The 21004-nt window shown below is 55.1% G+C and overlaps 2 protein-coding genes across 3 annotated transcripts in view; one reads left to right on the forward strand and one right to left on the reverse strand.

Annotated features, from left to right (window-relative positions):
- Window positions 1-5524, forward strand: part of PRR12 (proline rich 12) — a 37938-nt gene extending 32414 nt beyond the window's left edge. The window contains exons 7-11 of the mRNA XM_025365872.1: window positions 795-972; window positions 1795-1892; window positions 3936-4082; window positions 4196-4291; window positions 4545-5524. Coding sequence (XP_025221657.1) covers window positions 795-972; window positions 1795-1892; window positions 3936-4082; window positions 4196-4291; window positions 4545-4691 — 666 coding nt within the window. The 3' untranslated portion in view covers window positions 4692-5524. The remainder of the gene's footprint in view (window positions 1-794; window positions 973-1794; window positions 1893-3935; window positions 4083-4195; window positions 4292-4544) is intronic.
- A 9294-nt stretch (window positions 5525-14818) lies between these two features.
- Window positions 14819-19920, reverse strand: RRAS (RAS related). 2 transcript variants are annotated; one of them, XM_025367272.1, is made up of 6 exons: window positions 19704-19920; window positions 16569-16674; window positions 16349-16451; window positions 16144-16252; window positions 15261-15379; window positions 14819-15187 (listed from the first exon to the last, which is right to left on the reverse strand). In XM_025367272.1, the coding sequence occupies exons 1-6, from the start codon at window positions 19854-19856 to the stop codon at window positions 15103-15105; spliced, it is 675 nt and encodes a 224-aa protein (XP_025223057.1). In that variant the 5' UTR covers window positions 19857-19920; the 3' UTR covers window positions 14819-15102. The 2 variants fall into 2 exon arrangements, with proteins under 2 accessions (XP_025223057.1, XP_025223056.1); XM_025367271.1 differs by having other exon boundaries at window positions 16569-16656; window positions 19704-19917.
- Between the last annotated feature and the right edge of the window lie 1084 nt (window positions 19921-21004).

A 21004-nucleotide genomic window follows, 5' to 3' on the forward strand; every position in this document is an offset into this window, starting at 1 on the left:
GTCTCTATTAAGAAATACAAAAAACTAGCCGGGCGAGGTGGCGGGCGTCTGTAGTCCCAGCTACTCAGGAGGCTAGTTTTTTGTATTTCTTAATAGAGACGGGGTTTCACCATGTTAGCCAGGATGGTCTCGATCTCCTGACCTCGTGATCCGCCCGTCTCGGCCTCCCAAAGTGCTGGGATTACAGGCTTGAGCCACCGCGCCCGGCCAATTTTGTATTTCTTAGTAGAGATGGGGTTTCTCCATGTTGGTCAGGCTGGTCTCGAATTCCCGACCTCAGGTGATCCACCAGCCTTGGCCTCCCAAAGTGCTGGGATTACAGGAGGCTACAGCACTTTACGGGCCACAGTGCCCGGCTTTTTTTTTTTTGAGACTAGGTTCACTCTGCCACCCAGGCTGTGCAATGGCACAGTCTTGACTCACTGCAACCTCCACTTCCTGGGTTCAAGCCATCCTCCTGCCTCAGCCTCCCGAGTAGCTGGGATCATAGGCGTGTGCCACCACGCCTGGCTAATTTTTGTATTTTTAGTAGAGACAGGGTTTTACCGTGTTGGCCAGGCTGGTATCAAACTCCTGACTTCAGGTGGTCTGCCTCAGCCTCCCAAAGTGCTGGGATGACAGGTGTGAGCCACTGTGCCCGGCCTTCTCTGAGCTTCTTGCAGTTCCTGTGGTTCTGCCACAAGAGCACGTGGCACTGGTGCTTGCCTGTCAGTCTTCCCTAGTGGACTTGGACCTCCTGAAAGCAGGGATTTCTCTTCTGGTCCCCAGTGTTGAGAACAGCGTCTGCCACACAGGTGGTCTCAGAGGAAGTTGGGATAACGAGCCTGCATCCTGTCTTTTCTGCAGAGCGGGCAGTACCTGGGCGTCTGCTGAAAACCCGGGCGATGCGGGAGATGTACCGGAGCTATGTGGAGATGTTGGTGAGCACAGCACTTGACCCAGACATGATCCAGGCCCTGGAGGACACGCATGGTGAGCTGAGGCCTGCGGAGGAGGGGTGGGGGCTGACTCGGTCTGAGGGAGCAGGTGCTGAGGGCTTGGACCTGGTCTGAGAGAGGAGGGGCTGGGACCTGGAGTCCTGGGTCTGAGGGAGGAGGGGCTGGGGGCCTGGACTCCCGGGTTTGAGGGAGGAGCAGCTGGGGGTCTGGACTCCCGGGTCTGAGGGAGGAGGGGCTGGGGGTCTGGACTCCTGGGTCTGAGGGAGGAGGGGTGGGAGTCTGGACTCCTGGGTCTGAGGGAGGAGGAGCTAAGGCCTGGACCTGGTCTGAGGGAGGAGGGGCTGGGGCCTGGAGTCCTGGGTCTGAGGGAGGAGGTCCCTGGGTCTGAGGGAGAAGGGGCTGGGGGCCTGGACTCCTGGATCTGAGGGAGGAGGGGCTGAGGACCCGGACTCCTGGGTCTGAGGGAGGAGGGGCTGGGGGCCTGGACTCCTGGGTCTGAGGGAGGAGGGGCTGGGGGCCTGGACTCCCGGGTCTGAGGGAGGAGGGGACTGGGATTGGACTCCCATGTCTGAGGGAGGAGCAGCTGGGGGCCTGGACTCCCGGGTCTGAGGGAGGAGCAGCTGGGGGCCTGGACTCCCGGGTCTGAGGGAGGAGCAGCTGGGGGTCTGGACTCCTGGGTCTGAGGGGCGAGGGAGCTGGGGCCAAGACTCCTGGGTCTGAAGGAGGAGGGGACTGGGGCCTTTACTTTTGTCTCTGAGTGGGAAGGGGATTTGGGGACCCAGACTCTATGACCCCACCTTGGCCCCCGTGCTTTGTGGGGCTGTGGCCTTCCTGACACCATGTCCTCATCCATCAGACGAGCTGTACCTGCCCCCCATGCGGAAGATCGACGGCCTGCTGAATGAGCACAAGAAGAAAGTCCTGAAGCGGCTGTCGCTAAGCCCAGCCCTGCAGGTGCCTGGGGGTCTGGGCGGGGGGTGTCTGGGGCCCAGGGTCCACATAGAGAAGACATGTACGTGTTGGCTGCTATTGGGGAGGGTGATTCTTGGAAGGAGATCGTCCCTCTGGGCTCAGATGGGAGAAAAGTTGAGGGCAGGACTGTCAGGAGATCTCTGGGTTCTCAACAGCTGTGAAGCCCACGTGGGGAGGAGCTGTGGGCCTTGGGGCGGTGGAGGGGAGGTTTTGAAAGGCTAGGCTATTGTTGCGGAGAGTAAGTGTGGAGCCAAACATAGACTAGGCCTGCACCCAAGGCTGGCGCTGGACTGGTGGTAGCTTCTTCGTGAGTCCAATGCAGGCTATTAGGATCCCAGGCTTCCGTGTTAAGTCGTCTGTATGATTTCCCTTCTGGGATATTCTGGGATGGAATATCAGGGCTCTGAAATCCAATGTTAAACTAAACTGGCTCTGAGGATTCTGGTTGGGATGTTAGTGTGGCACTTCGAATTCCGGGATAGAGTGTTAGGGTAACGGAGGCTTCTGGAATCGAATGTTATTCTGGCTTTGAGAATTCTGGAAGACTTGTAGTGAGTCTGAGAATTCTAGGCTGATACTAAGAATTCTGGGATAGGCTGTGAGGCTGGCGCTGAGATGGCTGGTGGGAAGTTAGTCTTAGAAGATATACAGGGAGGCCGGGCGCGGTGACTCACGCCTGTGATCCTAGGTCAAGAGTTCGAGACCACCCTGGCCAACAGGGTGAAATCCTGTCTCTACTCAAAATAAAAAATTAGCTGGGTGTGGTGGTGGGCGCCTGTAGTCTTAGCTTCCCTGGAGGCTGAGGCAGGAGAATTGGTTGAACCCAGGAGGTGGAGCTTGCAGTGAGCCGAGATGGCACCACTGCACTCCAGCCTGGGCGACAGAGCAAAGACTGTCTCCAAAAAGGAAAATATATGGGGAAATATTAGTCTGACTCTGAGAATTTTGAGTGAGATAGTAGTTTTCTCAGAATGATGGGTGGGATGTTAGAATGACTGATAATTCTGGAATGGATTCTTAGACCGGTGCGGAGAAATCTAAGCTGGAATGTTATGCTGGCTCTGAAAATTTGGGGGTAGAGTGCTGGGTGAGTTGGAAAATTCTGGGTAGCATTAGGTTATAAAAACTCTGGAGGGTATGAATCTAGTCTATAAATTCTGAGACGGATTGTTAGGCTGGCACTGAGGATTCTGGTGAGATGTTACACTAGGGTGGATAATCCCGGTGTAGGATATTAGGGTAGGTCTGAGAAGTATGTGTTATTAGTCGGGAGTTAGAATTCTAGGGTAGATGACCGGGTGCGATGGCTCACACCAGTAATCCCAGTACTTTGGGAGGCTAAGGCAGGCGGATCACGAGGTCAGGAGATCAAGACCATCCTGGCTAACATGGTGAAACCCTGTCTCTACTAAAAATATACAAAAAATTACCCGGGCATGGTGGTGGGTGCCTGTAGTCCCAGCTACTTGGGAGGCTGAGGCAGGAGAATGGTGTGAACCCAGGAGGTGGAGTTTGCAGTGAGTTGAGGTCGCGCCACTGCGCTCCAGCCTGGGCGACAGAGCGAGACTTTGTCTCAAAAAAAAAAAAAAAAAGAATTCTGGGGTAGATGGTTAGGATGGGACTGAGAATTCTGGGGTAGATGGTTAGGATGGGAGTGGGAATTCTGGGGTAGATGGTTAGGATGGGACTGGGAATTCTGGGATAGGTGGTTAGGATGTGAGTGGGAATTCTGGGGTAGATGGTTAGGATGGGGCTGGGAATTCTGGGGTAGATGGTTAGGATGGTGCTGGGAATTCTGGGGTAGAATTTTGGGTGACACTGAGAATTTGAGCCAGGCCAGAAAGCACAGTGTAAGCTTCACTGGTCAGGCCCAGCCTCCTCTGTCCTTTGAGGAGACCGAGACTCCAGTTGTCTCTGCTGATCTGCAAACTGGGGGAAACTGAGGCACGGATCTGAGGCCTGGCTGTTGAGTTTGGGGTGTGTGGGTCCAGGGCGGCGTCCAGCTGACCCATCGGCTTCCCGCAGGATGCCCTGCACACGTTCCCACAGCTGCAAGTAGAGCAGAGTGGGGAGGGCTCCCCAGAAGAGGGGGCTGTGCGGCTGCGGCCCGCCGGGGAACCGTACAACCGCAAGACGCTCAGCAAGCTCAAGAGGAGCGTGGTCAGAGCCCAGGTGGGCCCTGGGGCCAGGGCTGGGAGTGGGGAGTGTGGCAGTGTGTGCGGAGGGAGGAGAGGGGCTGCCCAGCACCGGGCCAGAGGGGCTGAGGCATCTCCACTCCTACCCAGGAGTTCAAGGTCGAGCTGGAAAAGTCGGGATACTATACGCTCTACCATTCACTCCACCACTATAAATACCACACCTTCCTGCGCTGCCGGGACCAGGTGAGCCCCACCCACAGCACCCATCACCCTGGGATTCCAACCCTTGTGACCTCCTCTCGGGATCCGAGGGTCCAAGCCCAGCCCCATCCTGCCGCAGACCCAAGAGTTCAGGTCCTTCTATCTTGGACTTAAGGATGCAGCCCCCAGCCCTGGTCTCCCTGGGACACTGACATCTGACACCCCAGGTCCCAGCCCCTTCCCTCCCCAGAGGCCGCTGTGCCACCCTTCCCAGTGCCGTGTTTGACCCCTGCAGACCCTGGCCATCGAGGGCGGCGCCGAGGACCTGGGCCAGGAGGAGGTGGTCCAGCAGTGCATGCGGAACCAGCCGTGGCTGGAACAGCTCTTTGATTCCTTCAGTGACCTGCTGGCCCAAGCACAGGCCCACAGCCGCTGTGGGTGACCCCGCCCCAGCCTGTGACGGGGGCGCCTCCTCCATGAACCAAGAACTGGGACAGAACCGTGTCCTCAGGAGCTAACCCCTGGGCTCCGTCGCCGGGAAAGGGGGTCATGGGTCAGGGTGTGTCTGTGCTGCCCCCTCCAGGGCAGGGTTCAGAGTCCGACTCCCCCCTCTCCCGAGCCCCCTCCACTCCCTCCCCATTCCTCCCACTGTTCGGTGTACAGAGAAATTATTTATATATATGTATAAATGTCTATTTAGTAACGGTTTCCCTCTCCCCTTGCCCCGACCCCCCCTCCACAGCCACAGCCCCCGCCCCCTCCACCTTGTACATAATGTATAGGAAAAGTCTATGTATGGCTGGGGGGGGTGGGGTGGCTTCAGAGAGCTGGGGGACCCCTTCCCCCCAAGTCCCCCCTGCAGGCCAAGATCTTTGCTAAAGGCCATTCCCTCCCCAGGGCATTTGGCGTCGGGTGGGAGGGGAAAACGCATCTTGTTAATTATTTTTAATCTTATTTATTGTACATACCTGGGGCAGGGGGCTGGGGAGGTGGAGAGGGGAGAAGGGTCCCCTCTCTCTACCCCTCCCACTCCTTTTCTACGGCGATTTGTCTGTGTCTGGCCCCCACCCTCTGCCCCCCCCCCCTTGTTGTCTGGATGTGGTTCTATTTTTTATCGGTCTCCTTTCCCCTCCTCCCTGTTCTCGCCCCCTCCACCCCACCCCCTGCTCCCACCACCCTTTGTCTCTTGCTCTTTCTTGGGCTTCTGTACAACTCAACTTGTATACACTGTGTACACACAACCAGCCAAACGAAAACCCAACGGCAAACACTTTACCGGCAGGCTGGAGTGCCTCTGTCCTGCGGCGCTGGGGTGGGTGGCAGTGGTGGCAGGGGCAGAGGGTCTGGAACAGGACTTTCCTAGAGCCCTGGGCAGTGGGGGGCCTGAGGCTGGCCTATGTTCTGTGTCCCCACACAGCAAAATATCCCACCCTGAAATTTAATGACTTCAGACAACACATACTTATCATTGGAGGGTTTCTTTTGTTTTTTAGCTAAAGACAGGATTTCGCTCTGTCACCTAGGCTGGAGTGCAGTGGTGTGATCATAGCTCACTGCAGCCTCCAACTCCCTGGCTCAAGCGATCCTCCTGCCTCAGCCTCCCAAAGTGACGGGACTATAGGCGAGAGCCACTGTGCCTGGCTCTGTGTTCCTTATGTTACCCAGGCTGGCCTTGAACTTCTGGGCTTAAAGGATCCTCCTGCCCCAGTCTCAAGTAGCTGGCATTACAGGTGCATGCCACCACACCCAGCTCAAACCCTGTGGGGTTGTTTTTTTTTTTTTTTGGAGACAGAGTCTTGCTCTGTTGCCCAGGCTGGAGTGCAGTGGTTCAGTCTTGGCTCATGCAACCTCAACCTCCCCAGTTCAAGCGATTCTCCTGCCTCAGCCTCCCAAGTAGCTGGGATTACAGGGGCCTACCACTACATCCGGCTAACTTTTGTATTTTTAGTAGAAACGGGGGTTTCACCATGTTGGCCAGGCTCGTCTCGAACTCCTGACCTCAAGTGATGTGCCAACCTCAGCCTTTCAAAGAGATTACAGGTGTGAGCCACCGCACCTGGCCTCAAGTCCTGTATTGAATCCAAGTGAGCGGTCCATGGTACAGCACTCTCGGAGTTCCCCAAGAGCTTGTAGAAATGTAGAATCCGCACGGGCAGCAGACGAGAGGGCAGGTCGAATAGGACTGTTTCCCCTCCTCCCACCCTTAAAGGAAAAGATGGAGAATCTCAGGCTGTTGCTCCGATCTACTTGATCAGAACCCACTTTTTAGTAAAATGCCAAGAGGATTCTCAAGCACATTCAAGTTTGAAGAACCGTGTTCTAGAACAAGAAGGTTAAAAATGTGCAGGTTGGCTGGGCACGGTGGCTCACGGCTGTAATCCTAGCACTTGGCGGGGGGCCGGGGTGGGTGGATGACTTGAGGTCAGGAGTTCGAGACCAGCCTGGCCAACATCATGAAACCCCATCTGTACTAAAAATACAAAAATCAGCTGGACGTGGTGGCGTGTGCCTATAATTCCAGCTACTTGGGAGGCTGAGGCAGGAGAATTGCTTGAAACCAGGAGGCGGAGGTTGCAGTGAGTTGAGATCGTGCCATTGGGCCACTCCAGCCCTGGTGACAGAGCTAGACTCCATCTCAAAAAATAAAAGATGTGGAGGTCAACCGGCAATATTTTAGAACCCGGCCTATGAAGCAGTGAACAGGCTGTTGTCATTCTAGAGCCTAGGTGCATGGACCACCAGTGTTCCAGAACCCTGGCTTAGTCCGTGGGTAGGGACCCAGTGTGAGATTTGAGGGTGGAACATCAGCATTCCAGCTGCCCTTTTAGGTGAGATTGAGGAAGAACCTTCATCGTTCTAGAACCTTGAGTATTGTTCCAGGGGTGTCCAAGGAGAGAATATAGTCGTGGGTTCTTTGTGTCTGATTGGACTGGTAAAGCCCCTTCCTCATCCCTCTTTTTTATTATTAGAAACAAACTAAAAACCATGGCTTCAGGCTACTAAAAGCCTGAAACAGAACAACAAAATAAGTTGGGCTGGACAAATTTGGACTCTAGACCATCACGTTACAGTTTTTTTTTTTTTTGGACAGAGTCTCTGTCACCCAGGCTGGACTGCAGTGGTGTGATCTTGGCTCACTGCAAGCTCCGCCTCCCGGGTTCACGCCATTCTCCTGCCTCAGCCTCCCAAGTAGCTGGGACTAAAGGCGCCCGCCACACTCCGGCTAATTTTTTTTTTTTGTATTTTTAGTAGAGGCGGGGTTTCACCGTGTTAGCCAGGATGGTCTCGATCTGACCTCGTGATCCGCCTGCCTTGGCCTCCCAAAGGGCTGGAATTATGGGCAAGAGCCACCGCTCCTGGCCACATGTTACAGATTTTAGAGCCCTGGTTTCAGACTAGAGGATGGATAGTAGCATTTGAGAACCATAATGGGCGAGTCAACAATAGACCTTGAGGCCAGGCATGGTGGCTCACGGTTGTAATCCCAGCACTTTGGGAGGTGGAGATGAGCTGGTCACCTGAGGTCAGGAGGTTGAGACCAGCATGGTAAAAACGCTCTCTCCTTTTTTTTTTTTTTTTTTTGAGACAGAGTCTTGCTCTGTCTCCCAGGCTGGAGTGCAATGGTGCGATCTCGGCTCACTGCAACCTCCAATTCCCAAGTCCAAGCGATTCTCCTGCCTCAGCGTCCTGAGTAGCTGGGATAACAGGTGCATGTCACCACTCCTGGCTAGTTTTTGTATTTTTAGTAGAGACGGGGTTTCACCGTGTGAGTCAGGCTGATCTTGAACTGCTGACCTCGTGATCCGCCCATCTCAACCTCCCAAAGTGCTGGGATTATAGGCATGAGCCGCTGCACCCGGCAAACCCTCTCTCTCTTAAAATTACAAAAATTAGCCGGGCGTGGTGGCTTGTGCCTACTACTCAGAAGGCTGAGCAGGAGATTCGCTTGGGAGACTGAGGTTGCAGTGAGCCCAGATCGCTCCATCACACTCCAGCCTGAGCAACAGAGTGAGACTCCGTCTCAAAAAATTTAAAAAAGGATCATGAACTTTCTAGAATCATTGAGTTAAGAGGGCTGAGTACAAACCATTATTGTGCTTGAACTGTGGCCTGTAGGGGTGCAGCCTTTGATGGGAAGCCACATACTCAAGGTCCTGGACGAGGCTGTCAAACTGAGGCCAAATGCCAGGTGAAAGTGGCTCATGCCTATAATCTCAGCACTCTGGGAGGCCAGGGCAGGAGGATTGCTTGAGTCCTGCCTGCGCAACATGGCGAGACCCTCACGTCTACAAAAAAAAAAAAAAAGTTAAAATTGAGGCCAAAGGATTGGCATTGTCCCAGGTCAGAGTTCCAGGATGGAAAGTGGGTGGAGTGTTCTTTTTTTTTTTTTCGTTTTTGACACAGAGTCTCGCTTTGTTACCCAAGCTTGAGTGCAGTGGCATGATCTCGACTCATTGCAACCTCTGCCTCCTGGGTTCAAGCCATTCTTCTACCTCAGCTCCCCGAGTAGCTGGAATTAAAGGCACGTGCCACCATGCCCATTTAATTTTTGTATGTTTAGTGAAGACGGGTTTTCACCATGTTGGCCAGGATGGTCTCTAACTCCTGATCTCAGGTGATCCGCCCGCCTCGGCCTCCCAAAGTGCTGGGATTGATTAGAGGTATGAGCCACCATGCTCGGCCTGGGGTAGAGTGTTGTGAGCGTGGACAGTGAGGTCAGGAATCGTCCCTTTAGGGACAGAATCACCTTGTGGTTGGCCTTTGGTATCCAGCTGCCCAAATTAGAATCCCAGCTGCAGCACTAACCGGGCAGGTTGGGTAACAGACCCCATCTTCACCTGTGCCATCTGTTAAACGGGCTTTTGTCAAAATGAAGGAAGACAACCAGTTTGGATCACCTGGCCTGCAGCTCCTGTGACCTGTAGCAGGAGATCTAGAGAAGCTTAACAGAGGTCCACGACATGACAGAAAAGGAAGAGAGACAGAGAAAGATAAAGATGGGGATATTGGCCAGGCATGGTGGCTCATGCCTGTAATCCCAGCACCTTGGGAGGCCAGGGCGGGTGGATCACCTGAGGTCAGGAGTTCGAGACCAGCCTGGCCAGCACAGTGAAACCCTGCCTCTACTGAAAATACAAAAATTTGTCGGGCATGGCCGGGTGCCGTGGCTCACGCCTGTAATCCCAGCACTTTGGGAGGCCGAGGCGGGCAGATCACCTGATGTCGGGAGTTCAAGACCAGCCTGACCAACATGAAGAAGCCCTGTCTCTACTAAAAATACAAAATCAGCCAGGGTGGTGGTGCATACCTGTAATCCCAGCTACTCGGGAGGCTGAGGCAAGAGAGTCGCTTGAGCCCGGGAGGCAGAGGTTGCGGTGAGCCGAGATCACACCATTGCACTTCAGCCTGGGCGACCAGTGAAACTCCATCTCAAAAAAAAAAAAAAAAAAATTGGTCGGGCATGCTGGCAGGCGCCTGTAATCCCAGCTACTTGGGAGGCTGAGGCAGAAGAATTGCTTGAGTCTGGGAGATGGAGGTTGCAGTGAGCCAAGATCATGCCACTGCACTCCAGCCTGAGTGGCAGAATGAGACTCCACCTCGGGGAAAAAAAAAAAAAAAAAAAAAGATGGGGACATCAAAACCTGGAAAGCTTTAGAATCGTTGCTAGGGTCTGCCAGAGCACAGGGGCGGGGAGGAACCGAATACATAATTTCTGGCACTAACAGTGTCTAGGGAGATGCCAGTCTTTTCGTTGTTGCCTATTGATCTTTGGGACACTGGTGGCTGTAAACCTTCCAAAATGGTCTGCCAGTTGTGTGCAGCATTTGGGGGCAAGCGGTAACTTTTGTCACATTCTTAAAGTGCATCTCGGTCCTGCTAGAAGCAGGGTGCCCCAGCCAAGAAGTTGGCCCCATTGGGCAGTGTGGGAAAGACTCTGATCCTCTGCAGGGATCATGTGGATGGTGAGATCTGGGAAGAGAGATGTTGGCACAGGACTCCTTCCTGTTGGGGGTGCAGTATCCGCAGCTGGGGCTTAGGTGGAAGTGTCAGAGCTTGTTTGGAAACTGACTGAAACATTGCCCACCCTCTTGCCCCACCACTGCCCATCCAGCAGGGGTGGACCCCTGGTGTGCAGAGGTCCTAGCAGGGAAGAGAGCCAACAAGTGACATAGTACATCCGAGCCGTACTTTTTCCCAGGGAAGAAGGTTGAGAACAGGCCAAAGGTTCTGTGATAATAGAACCCGGAAAGGGATATTAGCTAATCAGTGTTTTGTTTTTTTTTTTTTTTTTGGAGACAGTATCGCTCTTGTTGCCCAGGCTGGAGTGCAATGGCACGCTCTCGGCTCACTGCAACCTCCGCCTCCCGGGTTCAAGCGATTCTCCTGCCTCAGCCTCCCAAGTAGCTGGGATTACAGACGCCCACCACCACACCCGGCTAATTTTTGTATTTTTAGTAGAGATGGGGGTTTCACCATGTTGGCCAGGCTGGTCTTGAATTCCTGTCCTTAGGTGATTTGCCCGCCTTACCCTCCCAAAGTGCTGGGATTACAGGCGTGAGCCACTGTGCCCAGCCCGCTAATCAGTGTTTTAATCCGGGATACAGAGGGACATTCATGGTTCTGGGGCAGAATGGAGAAGTGTCGGCCAGTCATTGATGGTGAGCACTTAGTATGTGCCAGGCTCATTCCTCCTCTGCAATCGTCTCCTTTAGCCTCGCGCTCACCCTGTGAAGTGGTTTTGTATTTGCCCCCATTTTACAGATGAGACTGAAGTGGCAGAGCTGGATTTGAATTCAGGCAGCCTGGCCTTGCAAAGGCCATACTCCACCCTAGGACTAGGAAGCAGGTTCCAGGATGGGTGTGAGTAGAACCTTCAGGGATCAGGACCCGGGGCACAGGAAGCAGATGGTTGACTGCTGACAGGTGGAGCCTCAAGTTCAGGGCATGGGGACATCTTGGTTGAGGGTTTTAGCCTGGCGTGTTGGGTAGGGCTTTAAAGATGGCCGGTCACACAGGCTTGGGAGGTGAGTGGACGGTAGTCTCCAGTTAACTTGAGCCTTCTAGGGTAGCAAATAGTGCGCAGGACTGCCCCTCACCCCCACTAGAGCTTAGGTGGGATGGGGGAGAGCCTTTTTTTTTTTTGAGGCGGAGTCTCACTCTGTCGCCCAGCCTGGAGTGCAGTGGCCGGATCTCAGCTCACTGCAAACTCCACCTCCCGGGTTCACGCCATTCTCCTGCCTCAGCCTCCCGAGTAGCTGGGACTACAGGCGCCTGCCACCTCGCCCGGCTAGTTTTTTGTATTTTTTAGTAGAGACGGGGTTTCACCAAGTTAGCCAGGATGGTCTCGATCTCCTGACCTCGTGATCCTCCCGTCTTGGCCTCCCAAAGTGCTGGGATTACAGGCTTGAGCCACCGCGCCCGGTGGGGGAGAGTCTTAAGTGTTCCTAGGCTGGGCACAGTGGCTCATGCCTGTAATCCCAGAGCTTTGGGAGGCCGAGGCAGGAGGATTGCTTAAAGGGAGTTCAAGACCAGTGTGGGCAACGCCACAAGACCCCCATCTCCACAACAAAATGAAAAAGTAGCCAGGTGTGCGCTCGTAGTCCCAGCTACTTGGGAGGCCGAGGCAGGAGGATCACTTGGACCCAGGAGGTTGAGGCTGCAGAGTTGTGATCATGCAACTGCACTCCAGCCTGGGCAACAGAGCGGCACCCTGTCTCAAATAAATACATAAAATGTAAAAAATGAAGGGCTCCTTGGGAGGCTGAGGCGGGCGGATCACGAGGTCAAGAGATCGAGACCATCCTGGCTAACACAGTGAAACCCCGTCTCTAGCAAACAAAATACAGAAAATTAGCCGGGTGTGGTGGTGGGCGCCTGTAGTCCCAGCTACTCGGGAGGCTGAGGCAGGAGAATGGCATGAACCTGGGAGGTGGAGCTTGCAGTAAGCTGAGATTGCCACTGCACTCCAGCCTGGGCGACAGAGCGAGACTCCATCTAAAAAAAAAAAAAAAAACGTGTTCCTAGGACACAGATGGGCTTTGGGCTTCCAGACTGAAGTGTGTCATCCACTTACCCACTGTGGCCTTAAGACACCCGACACTTCTGCTCCTGCCAGGACAGAATAGGGGGGTTGGATGGGGTTGTCCACATTGACCCCAAATCGGATTTAGTGTTTAGATTCAGATGTCACTGCCACTGGGAACTTTCTGGAACTGAGGACTTGCCAGACAGCTGCTTGGACACCATTCCACCCATCTGTCCCTTCTCGATATACATTGAAGGTGAGAATGGGACAGGCAGGGTTTGTAGCAGTTGCTTCCTGTCTCTTTTTATTTTTGTAGACAGGGCATAGCTCTTGCCCAGGCTGGTCTCAAACTCCTGGCCTCAAGTGATCCACCCGCTTCGGCCTCCCAAAATACTGGGCTTACAAGCATGAGCTACCACACCCAGCTGAGTTGCTGCCTGTTTCCAATGTCCTAGAACGTTCTATTGGAACGTTCTAGAAAGCACTATGCAATAGCCCACTCAGCAATGATAGGAGTGTTGTCTATTTGCCCTATCTATTAAGATAGCCACTAGAGGCCGGGTGCGGTGGCTCACGCCTGTAATCCCAGCACTTTGGGAGGCCAAGGCAGGCAGATCACTTGAGGCCAGGAGTTCCAGACTAGTCTGGCCAACGTGGTGAAACCCTGTCTCTACCAAAAACACAAAAATTATCCGGACATGGTGGCACGCGCCTGTAGTCCCAGATACTCAGGAGGCTGAGGCAGGAGAATCGCTTGAGCCCAGGAAACAGAGGTTGCAGTGAGTGGAAATCCTGCCACTGCACTCCAGCCTGGGTAACAGAGTGAGACTCTGTCTCAAAAAAAAAAAAAAAAGCCACTAGCCATGTGTGACAACTGAGGTCTTGAAATATTGATTTGACTAAGGAATTAAGTTTTATTAAAATATTTTTTTGTTTTTGTTTTTGTTTTGTTTTGTTTTTTGAGACAGAGTTTTGCTCTGTTGCCCAGGCTAGAGTGCAATGGCACAATCTTGGCTCACTGCAACCTCTGCCTCCCGGGTTCAAGCTATTCTCATGTCTCGGCATCCTGAGTAGCTGGGATTACAGGCGCCCACCACCGTGCCCAGCTGTTTTGTATTTTTAGTAGAGACGGGTTTTCGCCATGTTGGTCAGGTTGGGCTTGAACTCCCAACCTCAGGTGATCCGCCCGCCTTGGCCTCCCAAAGTGCTGGGGTTACAGGCGTAAGCCACCATGCCCGGCTTTTATTTTTTTATTTTTATTTATTTATTTATTTATTTATTTATTTATTTATTTTGAGACAGAGTCTCGCTCTGTCGCCCAGGCTGGAGTGCAGTGGCCTGATCTCGGCTCGCTGCAAGCTCCGCCTCCCAGGTTCATGCCACAGCTGGGACTGCAGGCGCACGCTGCCATCACCGGCTAATTTTTTGTATTTTTAGTAGAGATGAGGTTTCACCTTGTTAGACAGGATGGTCTCGATCTCCTGACCTTGTGATCTGTCCGTCTCGACTTCCCAAAGTGCTGGGATTACAGGTGTGCGCCACCGCGCCTGGCCGTATTTTTTGTTTTTTTGAGACAGCCTTTCTGTCGCCCAGGCTGGGGTGCAGTGGCGTCACCTTGGCTCACAGCAATTTTTGTCTCCCAGGCTCAAGCGATCCTCCTACCTCAGCCTCCTGAGTAGCTGGGACTATAGGCACTTGCCACCACGCCCAGCTAATTTTTGTATTTTTGGTGGAGATAGGGGTCTCATTTTGTTGCCCAGGCTGGTCTCGAACTCCCGAGAGTTCGCCCTCCTCAGCCTCCCAAAATGCTGGGATTGCAGGCATAACCCACTGCAACCAGCCAAATTTTATTTAATTTTAATTTAGATAGCCACATGTAGCTTCTGCCTACCATATTGAAGAGCACATTCTGTAACTTTCTAGGAAAAAAAATTCCTTCAACAGATGTTCGAAGCTTATCCCAAGAAAATACTCATCAGGTCAAGAGATTGAGACCATCCTGGCTAACACGGTAAAACCCCACCTCTACTAAAAATACAAAAAAAATTTAGCTGGGAGTGATGGCATGCACCTGTAGTCCCAGCTACTCAGGAGGCTGAAGCAGGAGAATCGTTTGAACCCAGGAGGCGGAGGTTGCAGTGAGCTGAGATCGCACCACTGCACTCTAGCCTGGCCACAGGCTAGAAAAAAACAAAAACAAACACAAACAGAAAAGGGTAGAATCGCCCTGTTGAAGGGAAAGTGGGGGTCCAGGCACTTGGTTCTTCTTTTTAAATTCTTCTGCTCCTCCCCAAGCAATAGGTTCTAGATCTGAGGGTTCTAGGTGGAGGGAGGCTTTAGAACATGTGTGCCCTGAATTCATTCACCTTCCCAGAGTTCATTCCCCCACCGTTTTTTTTTAAGAGATGGTCTCGCTATGCTGCCCAGGCTAGTCGAAAAGTCCTGGACTCAAGCGATCCTCCCGCATCGGCCTCCCAAAGTGCTGCGATTACAGGAGTGAGCCACAGTGCCCAACCCTCATTACCTCTTTAGAAAGCACCTCCTGACGTTGGCAGTGACGTTTATTATTCTGGGGGATGGGAGTTATATACAGCAGTGACCCGGAGCCCCTCACCCCCACCAGGCTTAGGTGGGGACAGGAGGTGTTGGCGGAAGGCACACAGTGGCAGTAGCCCAGAAGAGGCCAGGAAGTAAGGGTGGGCATGTGATGTGTCCTGGGAGACCCAGATGAGGAAACTGAGGCTCAGTGAGGGCCTCAGGTCACACAGCAAGGTGTGAAGGCAGCTGGTCCCGAGAGCTTGTGCTGGTTGCTTCTCTCTTGCCTGGGCTACAGGAGGACGCAGGGGCAGCCCCCGCCCTTCTTCCTGGGGGCACTAGGAGGGCTGGGTGGGAGCTCTTGTTCCTGATATTTCCTGTGGGAAAAGGCCAGTGAGGTTGGAGTGGAAGTGCTGGGGACAAGGATGACGGGAAGGGGACTCGGCTCACCGGACAGCCCGCACCAGCTGCTCAAAAGCCTCGTCCACGTTGAGACGCAGTTTGGCCGAGGCCTCAAAGTAGGCCACGTGGTGGGAGGCGCCGAAGGCAGATGCTTCTGATCGGGGGACCTGGGGGTGCGGGGGACACGGAGGAATCAGGTCCCTGCACTCAGGGTGACCGCAGCTGGAGAGACAGACAGGCAGGCTGGATGCTCTAGGAGAGGTGACCCACTGTGAGAACTCAAAGAGGAAGAGTTCCTGAGAGATTATGGAGGGAGATGCCGCAGGGGCTTGGTGTCCTCTAAGTGAGGGATGGGGGCGGGCTTCGTGGACACTTGCCCTGCTGTGCCTTAGATAACCAGGAGTGGGCAGGCCGGGAAGTCAGGGTGTTCCCGGCAGAGGCCAGCAGAGCCCCAGAGGCTGGAAATCCCCAAAACCTTCGCCAAATGGATGAGTTCTGTGTGGAAATCGTTGTGGGGAAAGTGTTGGGAGCAGGGAAAGGAGGGGCGCAACTGTGCGGGGCATCTGGCACCTGGGGAGGAACTGGGGAGCCATGGAGGGGCCGGTCATGAGCAGGGGAGGTGCTGGGGCTGCTGGGAGGTTGGCTGGAAGGGAGGAACGTGAGGAAGGGGCAAAGAGAGCTGGCGGATGGGGGTGAATGTCCTTTGTTCCATCCTGCAGCCTCTCCTGAGGACACCTGCGTGCTAGGCCCTCTGCTCGGTGATGCTCGGGACCCCGAAGGTCCGGTTTGGGGGTAACCCATCTAGGTGAGCTGTGTGACAGCGGCAGTCGCAGGACTGCAGGAACAGAGGAGGATGCTGACGGGGGACAGGTGTGCTGAAAAGAGCCTCCCAGGCTGAGATGGGGTCCCCACAAAGAGGGGTGTCCCGAACCTGGCGCTGTGCCTCCAGATCCGCCTTGTTCCCGACCAACACAACGGGGAAGTCATCGCGGTCCTTGACCCGGAGAATCTGCGTGAAGAGCTTGCCCACCTCGTTGAAACTGCGAGTGAAGCCAGAGGCATGAGATCCAGCCAGCTTCGGAGCCCAGGTCCTCCCCACACCCACCCACTGCTCCGCCACTGGCAACCCCTGTCACCTCTGCCGGTCGTTAATGGCAAACACCAGCAGGAAGCCATGGCCGGCACGCATGTACTGCTCTCTCATGGCCCCGAACTCCTCCTGGCCCGCAGTGTCCAGGACTGCAGAGACAGGGAGAGGGGCCATTGTGGGGACCAGGCTCCCCCCCGGTCACCCCCAAGAGCCCTCAGCCCCCGCTGACCCCACCCCCATCCATTATCCATCCCCGCCGCCCTCACTGTCCAGCCGGGCCGGGATCCCATCCACACTGCAGATCTTCGTGTAGGAGTCCTCAATAGTGGGGTCGTAGTCAGACACGAAGTAGGACTGGCAGGATAGGGAGAGGATAGTTATTGCAGTGCCCCGGCAGACAGGATGAAGCCCTGCCCCTGGGATGCCTCTCTCAGTCTCTGTCCCTGTCTCTCTAAATGTCTGTCCCCGTTGCTGGGTCTCTGCCCCCTTTCTCTGGGTCTGTGTTCCCTCTGTCTCTCTGAGTCTTTTTTTTTCTTATTTTTTCGACGGAGTCTCGCTCTGTCGCCCAGGCTGGAGTGCAGTGGCGCAATCTGGGCTCACTGCAAGCTCCGCCTCCCGGGTTCACGCCATTCTTCTTCCTCAGCCTCCCGAGTAGCTGGGACTACAGGCACCTGCCACCACGCCTGGCTAATTTTTTCTATTTTTGAGTAGACATGGGGTTTCACTGTGTTAGCCAGGATGGTCTCGATCTGCTGACCTTGTGATCCACCCGCCTTGGCCTCCCAAAGTGCTGGGATTACAGGTGTGAGCCACTGCGCCCTGCCTTTTTTTTTTTTTTTTTAGACAGAGTTTCGCTCTTGTAGCCCAGGCTGGAGTGCAATGGCACGATCTCGGCTCACTGCAACCTCCACCTCCCGGGTTCAAGTGATTCTCCTGCCTCAGCCTGCCAAGTAGCTGGGATTACAGGCATGTGCCATCATGCCCGGCTCATTTTGTAGTTTTAGTAGAGATGTGTTGGTCAGGCTGGTCTCGAACTCCTGACCTCAGGGGATCCGCCCTCCTGGGCCTCCCAAAATGCTGGGATTACTGGCGTGAGCCACCGCACCCCGCCCTGTCCTTCTCTCTTTCTAAATGTCTGTCCCTGTTGCTGGGTCTCTGCCCCCTTTTCTCTGGGTCTCTGTCCCCTGTGTCTCTATGAGTCTCTATTTCCCTCTCTCTGGGTCTCTGTCCCCTTCTTTTTGGGTAGCTGCTCCCCTGCCCCCCTTTCCCTGCCTCCCATCAGTCTTCTCTCTGAGTCACTCCTGGTCCTCTCTTTCTGGTATAAGGTACATATCCCACATCATGATTACATCCTAGCTGTGTGACACTGAACAAATCACTTCCCCTCTCTGAGCCTCAGTTCCTCAGTTTCTTCATTTGAAAAAGGAGGCTAAGAACAGCACTACACTTCATCCAGCATCGGCGAGATTCAGAGCAAATCCCTGTTAAATATTGAATGTATCGGTTATCGGAGGCGTTATTGTCCAGACTGCCTGTTTATATCTCTCCCCCCTCTTCTGCCTCCTCCCTCTCTTCTTCCTTCTCCCCCGTCCCCTCCTCCTGCTCAGGCGGCCTCCAGCGTCTCCTCCCAGGGGAAGGTCCCGGTTCCAATCCGGCTGTGGAGAGGCTGCCCCACCCTCGGGCCCCGGCCCCTCCCTTCCTGCCTGGGTCCTGCCCGCTGCCAGCCAGGCCTTAGGCCAGCTCTGGGACTGCCTCTGGGTGCAAGGGGCCCAGGGCTGGGGCCTTTCTCTACACAAGAAGGGCTCCCTCCCAGGCCCTTGCTGGGGTCTTTTGGTGGGGGTGGGTTGGAGGTGTCCTGGGGCCCCAGGGCCTCTGCAGTAGCATCTCAGGCGGAGGCACTTTTCTAGGATTTCTTTGAAGCAGGGAGGACCTCCCTCAGGAATGGGGAGGAGGTTTCCTGGGTAGGGGTGGAGTTTCAGGAAAGAAGGGGTGATTTGGAGGCAGGGATCTGAATACTCCATCTGTCAGTTAGAGGGGTGCGTGGTGAGGGCTTGTCCTGGAGGGAGGCTATAAGGACCAGGCCCTGGGAGGGATTGTGGCTCTGGGGGTAGTTAGGGGCGTGACCTCAGAGCACAGCGTGAGAAGCTCAGGGCTGAGAACTGGGGGCCAGCCCCGAGGTGGCGCAGGGGGTTATAGTATATACAGTCTTAGAAACACTGAGTTCATTTATGGGATCAGAGAGACTCCCAAGGGGTAGGTCTTTCTGGGGGTGCCAAGAATCTGGGGGCTTCTTCCTTGGAGATTATTTGAGAGCTATCCAGGGTTTCTGAGAGGGGCTCAGGGAGTTGCAGTGGAGAAAGCACGGGATGGAGGAGGGGCTGGTTTTCCTTGGGGGCGGGGTGGGAGAGTGGAGGTTTGGGTCTTGAGGAATGGGGGATTGTCAGAACTTGGGGTCTTGGGAGATTTCTGGAATGGCCAAGGGGCAGGATCTCTTTTTAAATCTCGGGTTGGAGAGCAGGACTGTCTCAGGGCTGGGTAGTCCCAGAAGAGTCTCAGGGCCAGGGTCTGTGTAGGATTTCTAGATTCTGGGGGCGGTCATGGAAGGGGCTAAGAATCGAACGTGGGGACGGGCAAGGTAGCTCACGCCAGTAATCCTAGCACTTTGGGAGGCCAAGGCAGGCCGATCACGAGGTCAGGAGTTCGAGACCAGTCTGGCTAATATGGTGAAACCCCGTCTCTACTAAAAAATACAAAAATTAGCCAGGCGTGGTGGCACACGCCTGTAGTTCCAGCTACTCGGGAGGCTGAGGCAGGAGAATTGCTTGAACCCAGGAGGCAGAGGTTGTAGTGAGCCAAGATCGTGCCACTGCACTCCAGCCTGGGGGACAGAGCGAGACTCCGTCTCGAAAAAAAAAAAAAAATCGAATGTGGGGGAATCTCAAAGGTGTTGGGCACTGGCGTTCTCCCAGGAAGGTTCTCTATGGCTTAGAGGGGAAGTTGGGGACTGGGATTTGGGGGAGATAGGGCTCAGGGTGGTGGAAGTTGGCACCGAGGGCGTGGTGGGGGGGCCTGGGAGTGCTTAGGGTCCGAATGGGGTGAGTGTTCTATATTTAGCATGCTCCCAGGAGGTGCTCAAAGCCAGGTCAGCAGGTAAGCGGGGTCTGGGGCACTGGGGGAGGGAATGGTGGGTCTCAGGATGCGAGTGCAGAAGGAAGGCTCCCCCGTGCAGGGGATGGAGGCTCTCCAAGAGTTTAGGTTACAATCTGTGGGGATCTTTTAAGATTAGAGGGCCTTATAGGAGGGTCTCAGTGACGGGTCAAGGGGGAAAAGGGGTCTCGGGGGTCCCCCCAAGGGCTCAGTTCTGGGTCCCGGCGACACCCTCCCGGGTGAGGGCCCACTACCTGGATGAACTGGATGGTCAGCGCGCTCTTGCCCACGCCGCCGCCGCCCACGACCACCAGCTTGTGTGTCTCGCTGGGCGGGGGGTCCCCGGGCCCAGGTCCCCCGCCCCGGGGCCGCCCCCGCCCTGTCCCGGACGCCGCCCCGCTGCTCATGTCGCCACCGCTGCTGCTGCCTTCGCTACCGCCTGCGGGGGAGCCGGGCGGGACCCGGGGGGGCGGGCTACGCTAATGAGGTTACTGCATAATCATGAGCTCTGGCGAGGAAGGCTCGCGTCTCGGCACACTTAAGGAGGGGGACGGGCCAAAGAAAGGGAGGAGTTATGTTAATAAAGGAAAGGGAACGGGGTTCGCAGCGAAGGGGAATTCCGAATGAGGCGGGGCTATGCTAATGAGAGACCTGTGCTCGCCCTGAGCGGCGCCACGCGCTCTCAGCGGGAGGGCGGTCTGTGGGCGTGGCTATGCTAATATAAATTTATTCTTTCAGCAGACGGGGTGGGAAGCTCGTCAGGGGAGGGGATATGCAAATAGGGACCCCTGTGACACTGCTGCTTGGGGCACGGTCTCTGAGGCCTTAGTATGGTAGGCGGGGCTCGTCGACTCGCGCGCGGCCGTATATAGGGCGCTCCGAAGCAGCAGCAGGTTTTGAGGAGAAGCTCCACCTCCCTCCTGGGATCCTAGCCAAGCTTTCGACCCGGGCGTCTGGGTTAGAGTCTAGAGTCTCCGCCTGCTAAGGGACCCAGGCTTCCGGTTCCCGCTGTCCCAGCCAAGCGGAAGACAGACTGGGAGGAGAGTGGGGCCCTACAGGGGGACAGCGGGGTAATGGGGCAGGGAGGGGCCGTGAGATCACTGCATTCCTAATCCATGAGCCAGCTCGCCCAAGTTGGGATGCCTGGGTCATGAAGAGCCTGGGGCCAGGATTTCTGGGTCTTGAAAGAGGAGGAAGCCGAGGGCCCAGACTCCTGGGTCCCTAGGAGGAAATGGGCTGGAGATGTGGACTCCTGGGTCCTGGGGAGGAGGGTGTCAGGGAGGAAGGCGTCTGGGGTCCTTAGTTCGGTAAAGGAGGGAGCCGGGGACCTGGACTCCTAGTTCCAGGGGTTGGAGAGGCTGGGGACCCAGGATTCTGGGTCTGAGTGAGGCCACTGGGTGGGGGGGACCCGAATTCGTATGTGAGAGCTTGAGACCAGGACTAGTCTGGGAGACCTGCTCTTGGGTCCGAGGAAGGAAGAATCAGACTCCTGAGTCCAAGGGAAGAGGGAAATAGGAGTCTGGACTCTGCTCTGAGTAAGAGGATTCGGAATTCA

Source organism: Theropithecus gelada, chromosome 19, assembly GCF_003255815.1.
Source record: "Theropithecus gelada isolate Dixy chromosome 19, Tgel_1.0, whole genome shotgun sequence".
Classification (NCBI taxonomy): domain Eukaryota; kingdom Metazoa; phylum Chordata; class Mammalia; order Primates; family Cercopithecidae; genus Theropithecus; species Theropithecus gelada.